The following is a 12,609-nucleotide window of genomic DNA, read 5'->3' as shown; positions in this document are numbered from 1 at the left end:
AAAACAGTAATTACACATGTGCCAAAAGTGCATCCGTGCACATGCAAACACACATACACACCCCATCCCAAACCATCCAGGGCTCTTGTCCCCCCAAGGATCCACTGGAGAAAACTGTACTGCCCTTTGGTCTGGACCTACGGAAGGACTGACCTTTTTAGCTCCCTGTCCTCCTCTTCCACCCTCACTCTCCTTCGGTGCTTCCCTTCTGCTCCTGTGAGCAGAAAGGCCTTATCCCCAGCTTTGGGCAGAGTCAGCCTGGCAAGATGGAGATACCCTTCCTCCCTCTTCTCTAATTTGAAACTCACTCTCTGACCTCCCTGGCCTTCCCGACTGAGGAAAACCCTGAAGGAACACTTCCATTTCAGCAAGCAGGTGGTATTCATTTGTTCATTCATTCAATCGTATTTATTAAATGCTTACTATGTGAAGAGCACTGTACTAAGCACTTGGGAGAGTGCAATATAACAATAAACAGACACATTCCCTGCCACAATGGGCTTACAGTTTAGAGGGGAAGACAGACATGAATATAAATAAATAAATTACAGATATACAAATAAGCGTTGTAGGGCTGGGACAGGGGGACAAATGAAGGGAGCAAGTCAGGGTGATGCAGAAGGGAGAGGAAGAAGAGGAAATGAGGACTTAGTCAGGGAAGGTCTCTTGGAGATGTGCCTTTAGTAAGGCTTTGAAGGGGGAGAGAGTAATTGTCTGTGGGATTTGAGGAGGGAGGGCATTCCAGGACAGAGGTAAGACATGGTCAAGAGGACAGCAGCGAGACAGACAAAATGGAGGTACAGTGAGAAGTTTAGCATTAGAGGAGCAAAGTGTGCAGGCTGGATTGTAGTACGAGAATAGTGAGGTGAGATAGGAGGGGGCAAGGTGATTGCGTGCTTTAAAGTCAGTGATGAGGAGTTTTTGTTTGATGCAGAGGTGGATATGCAGCCATTCGAGCTTCTTGAGAAGTGGGGAAAAATGTACAGATTTACAGATCATTTGTAGAAAAATGATCTAGGTGGTGGTAAGCTGCCTTCGTTTCCCCCAGCTGATGTGCAGGAGACAACTGCTCTGTTACTGGGCTGCTGATCCCACTCCCATGGGTCCATTTCGACTGAGCTCCCTGGGGGAGAGTAGAATCCCCAGTGGGCACTTTCCCTGAGGGACTAACATCCTGAACCCTCAGGGAACCCCTGAGCTTTCAAGGATAAAGTCAAAGACTTGGGGAAACTGAGTTCTTATCTTTGCTCAACCGGAGACATTTTCAAATTAGGGAAGCAGCCTGGCCTAGTGGAAAGAGCTTGGGACTAAGAGTCAAGAAGACATGAGTTTTAATCCCAGCTCTGCCACTCATCCACTGTGTGACCTTGAGCAAGTCATTTAAATTTTCTGTGCCTCAGTTTTCTCTTCTAAAATACGATTGATTGAATGAATGAATGAATAAAAAATAGGGATTAAATCCTACTACCTTCTACTTAAACTCTGAGCCCCATGTGGAAGAAGGCACCGTGTCCAAAATGATTATCATGTAACTACCCCAGTGCTTAATACAATTAGTAAGTGCTTAACAAGGCCCATTAAAAAAAAAAATCAGTTTTCACCTGGCCCTAAATCTCATTCATATTTATCATCTTGTGAGGACCTTCTAGGGTCGGCTGGATTTACCCCAGTTTCTCCAGCCCTCTCAACTAGAAGCTCAATGTGGCCAGGGGATGTGTCTACCAACTCTATTGTATTGTATATTGTATTATATTATATTGTATTACAGTAGAGAAGCAGCATGGCTCGGTGGAAAGAGCACAGGCTTTGGAGTCAGAGGTCATGGGTTCAAATCCCGGCTCTGCCACATGTCTGCTGTGTGACCTTGGGCAAGTTACTTAACTTCTCTGAGCCTCAGTTACCTCATCTGTAAAATGGGGATTAAGACTGTGAGCCCCACGTGGGACAACTGATCACCCTGTATCCTCCCCAGAGCTTAGAACAGTGCTTTGCACATAGTAAGCGCTTAACAAATGCCATTATTATTATTATTATTATTACTCTCCCAAGTGCTTACGACAGTGTTCTGCACACAGTTAGTGCTCAATAAGAATAATTATGGTACTTGTTAAATGCTTACTATGTGCCAAGTACTGTTCTAAGCGCTGGGGTAGATACAAGGTAATCAGGTGGGGCTCGCAGTTTTAATCCCCATTTCACAGATGAGGTAACTGAGGCACAGAGAATTTCAGTGGCTTACCCAAGGTAACACAGCAGACAAATGGCAGAGTCGGGATTAGAACCCATGTCCTCCGATTCCCAAGCCTGGGCTCTTGCCACTAAACTGATTTCTCATTGTCAGGCATCACTCCAGCACCCTGAGATTTTTACCCTTTGGAAGGTCAAGCAGACAACTCCACTAACTCTGAGGGGAGAGGAAAGAGTCAATTTCAGGAAGGGGAGAAAGTGGGTGGCGTAGGTGAGGGGGAGCTTGTCGAGCCCAATTGAGAGAAAAACGACTCTGTGGTATTCTCTAGGCCTGGGTTCATTCTCCAACTCTCTTCCCAGGAATCCTTGTAATCACATCTTCTCATTTTCAGTATTTTAGAGCTGAGCATTAGCATCACTCAGGAAAACTCACTCCCACCTCTTGGACCCTGTCAGAGACTGGTGCTCGAAACTCCTCTGGCAGGGTCCATCTTGGGACTAGCTTTCTCTCTTTCCAAACTCTCCCTTTAAAATCGAAAGATTAAGCTAGGGATTTAAAACAGGAATCACTTAACTTATGAAGAATGTGAATCCACCTCTGAGACCTGATGATCCCTGACACTTTGATAGGCTTTGCATGAAAAAGGGGTTTCTTGTATATTAACAAGTAATTTTGCCCACAGAGAAGCTGTTACCCTAGCAAAATGGGGGAGGTATCCAGCTCTTGAATCCCAGCACGGATGAGAGGGGAGAAATTTCTTGGCTAAAACAAAAAAAGTGGATAAAGCAGAACAAAGGAGGTTACTTGATCCTGTGAGAGTCTGTTGTGGGAATCAGCCCCAGGGTAATGGGATCTGGATAAAGACACTTTTGGATATGAAGGGTGCTGCCACAACAGAGAGAAGGTTGAAGGGGAGGCTGACTGGTAACTGGTGACGATGTAGAATCTCCCTCAGTTATTCCCCACAGTGGAAACAGGATGCCTAGAATGTAAACTCACTGTGGGCAGGGAACGGATCACCCAACTCTAGCATGGCCTAGAGGATAGAGCATTGGCCAGAGAGTCAGAAGGACATGGGTTCTAACCCTGGTGCTGCCATGTGTCTGCTGTGTGAACTTGAGCAAGTAAATTCACTTTGCCTGTTACCTCATCTATAAAAAGGGGATTAAGACTGTGAGTCCTGTGTGGGACAGGGACTGTGTCCAATCTGATTATCTTCTATCTACCCCGGCACTTAAAACAGTGCCTGGCACATAGTAAGCACTTAACAAATACCACAATTATTATTATTATTATTACTACTACTATTATTGTTCGACCAAAAGCTTAGTGCAGTGCTCTACACACAGTAAGCACTCAGAAGCAGCATGGCTCAGTGGGAAGAGCACGGGCTTTGGAGTCAGAGGTCAGGGGTTCAAATCCTGGTTCCGCCACCTGTCAGCTGTGTGACTTTGGGAAAGTCACTTAACTTCTCTGTGCCTCAGTTACCTCATCAGTAAAATGGGGATTAAAACTGTGAGGCCCCCTGTGGGACAACCTGATCACCTTGTAACCTCCCCAGTGCTTAGAACAGTGATTTGCATGAAGTAAGCACTTAACAAATACAAGTATTATTATTATTTTTAATAATAACAATAAATACCACTGACTGACTGATTTACACTCTACTGGCAGCTTCCAGGAGGTTGACTGAAAGATAATCATGAGCTGTCTGGATCTGGCAATGGCCAAGGTGAGGGGAACTGGAAGAGACTGATGAGCCTTAAGTCAAAAGTTCTATTGGTCTTTTATAATTGGTCTTTTATAATTTTATGAAATTGGTCTTCTATAAATGCAGGGACTGATCCATCCAGAGAAGCTGTCATCCTTGTGGGCAGTGACTGCACCTGCTACCTCTATTAGTGTACTTTCCCAAATGCTTAGTACAGTGGTCTGCATTCAGTAAGTGCTCAATAAATATCATTCACTGATTAAACTGTATGTACAAGTGGCTTCCAGGAGGTTCTCCATGCTCTCTCTAAAGTGCAGCTAGTAAGAGGGTTTCAAAGTTCGGTTTAATCTGCTGCTGCTGGGTTGAACCCTTGGGAGTCTTTTTATAAGGCAAATTGCTACTACAGGTACTACAGTGATTTAAAATGATAATGGAAATGACTCTTGAAATATCAGGATTCCTAAAATGACCATAATTAACATAATGAATAAATGATAAAATATTTATTACCCCATTTTCTTATTTTCCCACAGAAGGGGTGGCCCAGGAGAGTGGACAGAGTCTCTATCCTGTTTCCTTTCCCCATCCCCCTTCCTTGATGCATTGTAGTTCATTTCTCTCAGGGTTCTCATGGGCAAGTGAGGTGCTGGTGGAAGATAACATGGGCACTGCCTTCATTCCCATGGAAAGACTTTCAGTTCTACAGCCTGAGAGATCTTCCAAAATCGACCCCCTCAAATCCAGTTCTTACCCTTTATCCTTAACAGAGGCGTTCTTCAAGTGAATGAAGCTGGAAGGAAATATACCCTGGAAGAGAAACAGCACATCAGCAGTGAGATACACTCATGTATATATGTACGTATCTATAAATTGTGAGCCCCCCGTGGGACAACCTGATCACCTTGTAACCTCCCCAGCGTTTAGAACAGTGCTTTGCACATAGTAAGCGCTTAATAAATGCCATCATTTTAATTATTATTATTCTATTTATTTTTATTGATGTCTGTTTACTCGTTTTGATGTGTATATATCTATAATTCTATTCATTTTATATTGATGCCTGCTTACTTTTTTGATGCCTGTCTCCTCCCTTCTAGACTTAAACCCAGTGTGGGCAGGGACTGTCTCTCTTTATTGCTGAACTGTACTTTCCAAGCGCTTAGCACAGTGCTCTGCATTCAGTAAACACTCAACAAATACGTCTGAATGAATGAAAATGAATGAATGAAAACCACAGCAGGCTGCTCTTGTCCTTCGACACAGTCTCCCACCACTGAGGTGCAAAGAGATAACTCCCCCCATTCATCTAAAGCAGAACCTGCCTCCATTCCTTGCCAGTAGGTACATTAGTTGTTACCCGCAGGGAGATAGTAATGAAGTTGCAGTTGAGATTAATCTGAATGGCACAGCAGAACAATCTAATGGGAGCAAAGATCTTCCTCACAGAAGGCAGAATAAGAGAGGGGAAGTCCCTGAACCAACTGAAATTTCAACAGGTCCCCAGCCAGTTCAGGCTATTTTACAGGGATCTGGCTTTCTGTTCGGGTCTCTTCTTGGTTTGAAGCAGGAAGCTAAAAATAGCGGAACGCTCACTGAAGTTTTCCATGCACTGGCAGCAACCTCTGAAAATTCACTGTCAGACCACAAATGCAGCAAAATACTCCGCCCACTGGCTATCAGGTACTCTGGGATCTTTCACGGCTCAGGCTTCTGAACCCAATCCCTAAGGCCAGGCCTGCACTGTGAGCAGCAGGAAAGCAGCATCAGTCAGCTCATCCCTCCTCTCCCGAAAGATCTGGACACAATCCATTCATGTGGCTGCCTCCCCGCAGGGCCTGGAAGTTCCTTGAGCAGGGGCAAACTGCTTAAAGGGATTCAGATTTCAAGGAGGCAAAAGAAATAAAAGCGGAGAAACCCTAGATTATTTCTTCCCAAATATTCTTTCTTCAGGAGCCAATTACAGAGCAGAGCTCTGGTTCCCTACAAGCAGCAAATAGCCAGGCCAGGCCACTTTGAGGTTAAAACAAAGAATTGCAATGAAATGTCATTTTGTCCCTCTGGCATGCCTTGAAATGATGACCTAGCTTGTGGAGACAAAAAAAGAAATGGAATTAAAAGATGAGTGAGCAGAAAGTTTGGGAAGGACAGACTATGAGGTTCCTGCAGCAGAGACTGCACAGTAGACTTCGTATTAAGGGATGGGGCAAGAAATCAAAGTGGCATGGAATGCAGCTCATATGAAAACAGAAAACAGATTTGAGTCAGAGTATGGAGGAGGCATGGTCACTGCTGAGTTGGGCTCTAATCCCAGTTTTGCCACTTGTCTGCTGTGCCTTTGGTCAGGTCACTTCACTTCTCTGGGTGTCAGTTCCATCATTTGCAAAATGGGGATTCATTTCCTGTTCTCCCTCCTACCTAGACTGTGAGCCCCATGTGGGACCTGATGATATCTACCCCAGAGCTTAGTACAGTGCTTGGCGCATATTAAATGCTTAACAAATACCATGATTATTATTATTATTATTACTGTTATATACCCAACCCTCCTGCACAGGCAGAGGGCAGAACTAGGACCCCCAACACCTTGTAATATTTCCCCTACAAACAAAAAGAATAACCTCGCCCCAACAGGCTGAAACCCCAGGTCTTCTCTTCTCCTGCTTTCCATAAACCCAAGATCCTCCCTTCCTCTCCTTCCCATCAATCCAAGTTCTTCCCTTCCTCTCTTGGCCATGGCTTCCTGCAACCAACCTGAATCAGCTGTCTTCTTCACCAGTGGTTTTAGAGAAAAGTAAGAATTTTTCTACTCAAGCCTTTACCCAACACATTTATGGGCTTGCTTTTGATGGCTGACTGGTAGTGTAGGGAGAGAGGGAGCCCTCTTCTTTCTTTTGACTTTAATTGAAGTTTCTGTCAAGATCGCTCTTTTACAGATTTGCTTAATGAGCTTAATACATCTCATGCCTCAAAACTCACTGGGGACCTGCAGAATTAACATTGGTGATCATTTCTAAACTGTAATCCCAGTTCAAAGAGTTTGGGTTTCAAACTGAAATCTCTACTTCCAAATCATCATCAAATCTCAGCCAATAAGAACCACCTTGGCACCTCTCTGAATCGTTTCCTGAATGAAGAACCTGATCAAAAGCGTAGTGCTGTAATAAGCTCCCACGGTAAGAGTTAGAAACAGCTAGGTTTTTACCTTGATGCTTGGGTTTTTTAAGGCAAATCCTCTGTACCAGCCTGTGGAGAAAGAATGATTGTCACATTGTCACAAGTATTGGATTGCAGAGGCGATCCCTACCTCTCTACTATGGAGGGAGGGGAAGTTGGGAGCGGGAGAGGGGTGGGACTGAAATGGATAGGAATGAGTGTGGGCCCCGGAGGGTTATTCTGGGGAAAAAATGCAAAGTGTCTCAAATGTGATAACCCACTGTCACTGTGATAACCCATTCTTCTATTTGAGAATCCAGAAAGAGACAAGAATGAATTTTATCACGAAAACCCTGACTCGTCACCGTCTAGTCATTTAGAGTATAGGAAATGGTGTTTTCAGGGGGAGGAGTGAATTTCCGCCTCACTGCTTTTCCTCCCATTCACTGCCCTCCCTTCCCTTTCCCAACCCTTACTCTGGGCTGAGATCTAGCTCCATTACTGTCCACACTGAATGACTCAGCCACTACTGGGATATTGGCCAGGGATTCTTCTTGTTCGGAAACCCTACCTGCACCTTCCCTTCAGGGGCTCAACTGTCGCTTCTCAGTGGCCCTCCACTCATGAGTCCCTTGGACCCTATTTTCCTCATAAGTGGCTAAAAATCATTGAAACCCTATTACATATATATGACTGAGACCCATTAAGAGCTAATGGCCCTAGACTCTGCCATGCACCTGGACCAAGAGAACTATCAAGGCTGGGGCCCCGTTACACTTTTGATTCCTTTCCTAATTCAAACTTTATTTTTCAAACTCCAGCAATAGCTCAATTTGTGTTCCACCTGATGGAAAGCCTGACCTGGGGCCCCAACTCCATTCCTGCCCGGGCTGAATGGGACCCCCACAAAAAACACATCAGAGCCCTGTATTGCGGGTAAGAAAAGATCTGAGTGAGCAGAAAAGATCCGATACCGAAGCAAGAAAGCCTAAAAGCCCAATCACAGGGGGCTTCCAGACATGGGGTTTGAGGAACCAGATCTGCAGGCCTGAGACCTAAACGTGCCCCAAACCCTGGGTGCTGGAGTCTGGTGCCTCTCCCAAGGAAACATGGCAAAGCTCATCCCGTTGCGGGACTGGAGTGGGATGTCAAGGGGAAGCTTTCTGTAGGATGTCAACTGAGGCTTATTTGGAGCTGAGCACAGGTAGGGATAGTCAAGAGACGCCAAGCCCAGACTTTCCTGGGGTGGTGGAGCCCTTAGAGGATCCTCTAACCAGAGGCCCCAAAGCCACCCTGCAGAGGATGGGCTTTATCGAGTTTCCCCACTGTTTCTGCTGAGATGGCACAAACTGATACTTTGGGGATTTTTCTCCCAAGACAAGCCTTGCTTGGTTACACTGGCAAGGCAGACTGGGCACCCAGGATGCCCCCTTGCCATCCAGTGGCTAAGGAGGGATGGGAAGTGGATTACCAAACTGGCCAGGGTGTTCCTATCCATGATCACTCAATCCTGAGCCTGGTCAGGGAGATCCAGGGAGCAGAGATGGACGTGACTTGGTTCTAAAACCAGTCCAAACAGCCTCACCTTCCTTGAGGGACAAAGGGAACGGAGTGGCCGCATTTGATTCCAAGGGACAAACTCTTCTCTGAAACTGTGCCAGCCTCAAGGGTTCAGCCCCCAAGAATGGCTGGAAGAGAGCCAGGTTGAGGTTGGAGCCAAGCTATGCGGGTTTCTACCCATTCCCATGTCCTCCCCCTGACCTGGAATGCCCTCCCTCTACACATCCGCCAAGCTAGTTCTCTTCCTCCCTTCAAAGCCCTACTGAGAGCTCACCTCCTCCAGGAGGCCTTCCCAGACTGAGCCCCCTTTTTCCTCTCCTCCTCCCCATCCCCCCCACCCTACCTCCTTCCCCTCCCCACAGCACCTGTATGTATATTTGTACAGATTTACTACTCACTTTACTTGTACATGTTTACTATTCTATTTATTTTGTGAATGATGTGCATTTAGCTTTAATTCCATTTGTTCTGACAACTTGACACCTGTCCACATGTTCTGTTTTGTTGTCTGTCTCCCCCTTCTAGACTGTGAGCCTGTTGTTGGGTAGGGACCGTCTCTGTATGTTGCCAACATGTACTTCCCAAGCAGTTAGTACAGTGCTCTGCACACAGTAAGCGCTCGATAAATACGATTGAATGAATGAATGAATGAATTGGGCAGCGGGGACTGGACAGCTCCAGACCATCTCTCCACCAAGAGTCCCAGATTCCTTCAAAGGCAGAAGGGAAATGCCAAGTGCTCCACGGTGGCAGTCAGAAGCACCTGTGGGAATTTACAGAGCATGAGCAGGGAAGAGCCAGGAGCTCAGAGCCAACTTACCATCACACTTCTCCAGGATCTGCACCGTGTCACCAATCTCTAATGAGAGGCCATAGGGAACCGTTCCTCGAAAACCAGCAATGACTGGAAGAAGTAAGAAACGCCAGTTAATTACCATCTTTGCAGGATGAAAACATGTGTTTAATGGAATAAGGTTGATATTGATTCCAAAGGAATGGTTTTCCTTCAAGGTGGTCAAGGGATAGACTAGACTTGTTTCCTGGTTCATCCAGAGCTTCCAGGGATCCTGGGTCCAGTATGGATGGAGATAGTTAATGTCAGTGCTCAAGAAATAGGGAGGAGAGTTGAATAGCTGCCCTAGCAACAACAGTAACTCTTTGGAATTTAGTGATTTTAAAAAATTTTTTCCCAAGTGCCATGACATCTCACTTTGTCCTCACAACATCCCCATGAGATGGGAGAGAGGCATGAAGTATTTTATTTTATTATTATCCCTACTTCACAGTGATGAGACGATCTGGGTATGGAGAGGTTAAATGACTTGTCCAAGGTCACAGAGCACATGAGTGTCAGAGCCGGGACTAGAACTCAGATCTCCTGTCTACCAGACCAGTGGTGGTCATTCTCATAGACTATGCTGGCTTCCCAGTTCTTGGGACTCAGAGCTTCAGAGTCTCAGAGCCATGAGGAGGCCTATCACACTTTGGGGCCCAAATGCAGCTCCTCTTGGCCTCCCCCTTGTCTCTAAACAAGCCTTTCTAAAAAGGAAATTGGCACACAGCGTTTCCTAACTACCCATCAAATACCCTTCTCTCCCGCTTACTGGCATAGTCACAGACTGATTGGAAACTCAATACAATTAAGCAGTATGAACAGCATTTCCAAGCACGATAAAGCTTCGCTATTAAGTGCTAAACAGAAAGCGAGAAGAAAAGCAAAGAGAATGGCAAATTAGGAAGTCATTTTCCAGTCACAAAGAAACTACTTTGTCATTTAGACAAAGATGAATTAGGTACTGTCCTTTAAAAATGTATCCACTCCCCAGTAGCCCGGAAACTCACAAATTACAATTGCAAATTACAGAACCACTCTAGAGGGATCAGCCTACTGTTAAAATGCCACACTGCATCCCAAATCAGGGTGGTTATTAAAAATCCAGGCACCTCTTCGGGTGCCCGTGCTTGGTACTCAGAGGTGACGCGACTGTCAGTGAGACCAGCCACGCGTGTGGCTGAGGCCAAACAGATCAATTCAAGACTGACATACATGACTGTTTCACACTTAGCTGCACTGAAGATTCTTACTAGCATGGCATCTTCCCATTTGCAAATCAGCCTTGGGTCTCTCAATCTGCTCAAAGCTTCCCAAAGAGTATTTATTAAGAGTGTATCAGCACATTGCATGGAACCAAGCGTGATATGGGACACAAGCCAAGAACTACGTTGACTCAGAATTGCATGCCAAAGGGCGGGCTTAATCTGTGTTCAATGCCCAGTCTAACAGGATGGTGTGAGCATCGCAGTACGTGCTCACAGAGCATTGGAAAGGGCCTGGAAATGTCATCTGGTCCAACCCCCTGCCTTCAGGCAGGTGAGTCACTAGCCATCAAGGACTTCCTTTATTCCTTAGAAATCCTCAAAGATGAAGTCTCTGCACTTTATTTATTTAGCCTATCCCAGAATTTTCTTTTCCGGATGGAAATTCGTCCCCATTTCCAACTGTAAGCTCTCCCACTGTAATGTAAGGGCATTTCTTCCTGTTCAGTTCTCAGTGGACTGGAGAACAGCCAGGCAGCTGTCTTCAATCAGTTGACCACTTACTATGTGCAGATCAGTGTGCTAAGCACTAGGGAGAGAACAACACAACAGTAGACATATTCCCTGTCCACAAGGACCTTACAGTCTAGAGCGGGAGACAGACATTTAATTAAATTACAGATATGTACATAAGTGCTGTGGGACTGGGTGGGGTGCATATCAAGTGCTTAAAGGGTACTGATCCAAGTGCTTAGGCAATATAGGCAGGGAGAGGGAGTATGGGAAGTAAGGACTTAGGGAAGGCATCTTGGAGATGATGTGATTTTTAGTAAGACTTTGAAGGTGCAGAGAGTGGTGGTCTTTTGTACATGAAGGGGAAAATTGTTCCAGAAGGAGGACGTGGGCAAGAGATAAGCAGTGAGATAGACAACACCAAAGTATACTAGCTAAGATGGTGTTAGACGTGTGAAGCGTATGGATTGAAGCAGCGTGGCTCAATGGAAAGCGCATGGGCTTGGGAGTCAGAGGTCATGGGTTCAAATCCCGGCTCTGCCAATTGTCAGCTGTGTGACTTTGGGCAAGTCACTTAACTTCTCTGGGCCTCAGTTACCTCATCTGGAAAATGGGGATGAAGACCGTGAGCCCCACGTGGGACAATCTGATCACCTTATATCCTCCCCAGTGCTTAGAACAGTGCTTGGCACATAGTAAGCACTTAACAAATGCCATTATTATTGGGCTGCAGTAGGGAATCATCTGATTGAGTGCCTTAAAGGCAATAGTAAGCAGTTTCTGTTTTAAGCGGGGGTGGGTGGGTAACCTCTGGAGGTTCCTGAGGAGTGGGGAGATATGAACTGAATGTTTTGGGTTTTTTTTTAGAAAAATGATCCGGGCAGCAGAGTGAAATGTGGATTGGAGAAGGGAGAGACAGGAGCTAAAGAGGTCAGTGAGAAGGCTGATGAAACAGTCAAGGTGGGATCAGCATATATATCATCCTTCATATACTGTCACTGATTGACAGCTAGGAATAAAGTTCCCTCATCTCCACACCTTCTTTCCTGCAGGCTCTGCCACTGCAACTCCTTTACCTGGCCCCCTTAGGATCTATGTTCTGTCCCTTTCTCTATTTCACTGCTCTTCTCTGCATATACCCTGGTTTCTCCATGCCCTGTTTAAAATGTGGTGAGCAAAACCAACTACAATATTCTAATACATGAATAATAATAGTAATAATATCTATCCAGAAAGAGTTCAGCTGGCTTTCTTCCTGGCCTTGGTGGGTCACAATTCCGCTGATCCACCCCACTACTATGTCAGTCTGTAACAACACCCCACCTCTGCCTCTAGAGAGGCAGCATGGCTCAGTAGAAAGTGCCCGGGTTTTGGAGTCAGAAGGCATGGGTTCAAATCCTGGCTCCGCCACTTGTCAGCTGTGTGACTTTGGGCAAGTCACTTAACT

At 45.7% G+C, this 12,609-nt stretch overlaps 1 protein-coding gene across 1 annotated transcript in view; it reads right to left on the bottom strand.

Annotated features, from left to right (window-relative positions):
* Nucleotides 1-12,609, bottom strand: part of DOCK4 (dedicator of cytokinesis 4) — a 356,538-nt gene that overhangs the window by 194,677 nt on the left and 149,252 nt on the right. The window contains exons 2-4 of the mRNA XM_038751970.1: nt 9,433-9,516; nt 7,102-7,142; nt 4,651-4,706 (exon numbers count right to left, since the gene is read on the bottom strand). Of these exons, the coding sequence (XP_038607898.1) occupies nt 4,651-4,706; nt 7,102-7,142; nt 9,433-9,516 (181 nt within the window). The remainder of the gene's footprint in view (nt 1-4,650; nt 4,707-7,101; nt 7,143-9,432; nt 9,517-12,609) is intronic.

This window comes from Tachyglossus aculeatus, chromosome 10 (genome assembly GCF_015852505.1).
Source record: "Tachyglossus aculeatus isolate mTacAcu1 chromosome 10, mTacAcu1.pri, whole genome shotgun sequence".
Taxonomy (NCBI): domain Eukaryota; kingdom Metazoa; phylum Chordata; class Mammalia; order Monotremata; family Tachyglossidae; genus Tachyglossus; species Tachyglossus aculeatus.
The sequence above is the reverse complement of the archived record's forward strand: the minus strand, read 5'-3'. Positions and strand labels throughout refer to the sequence as shown.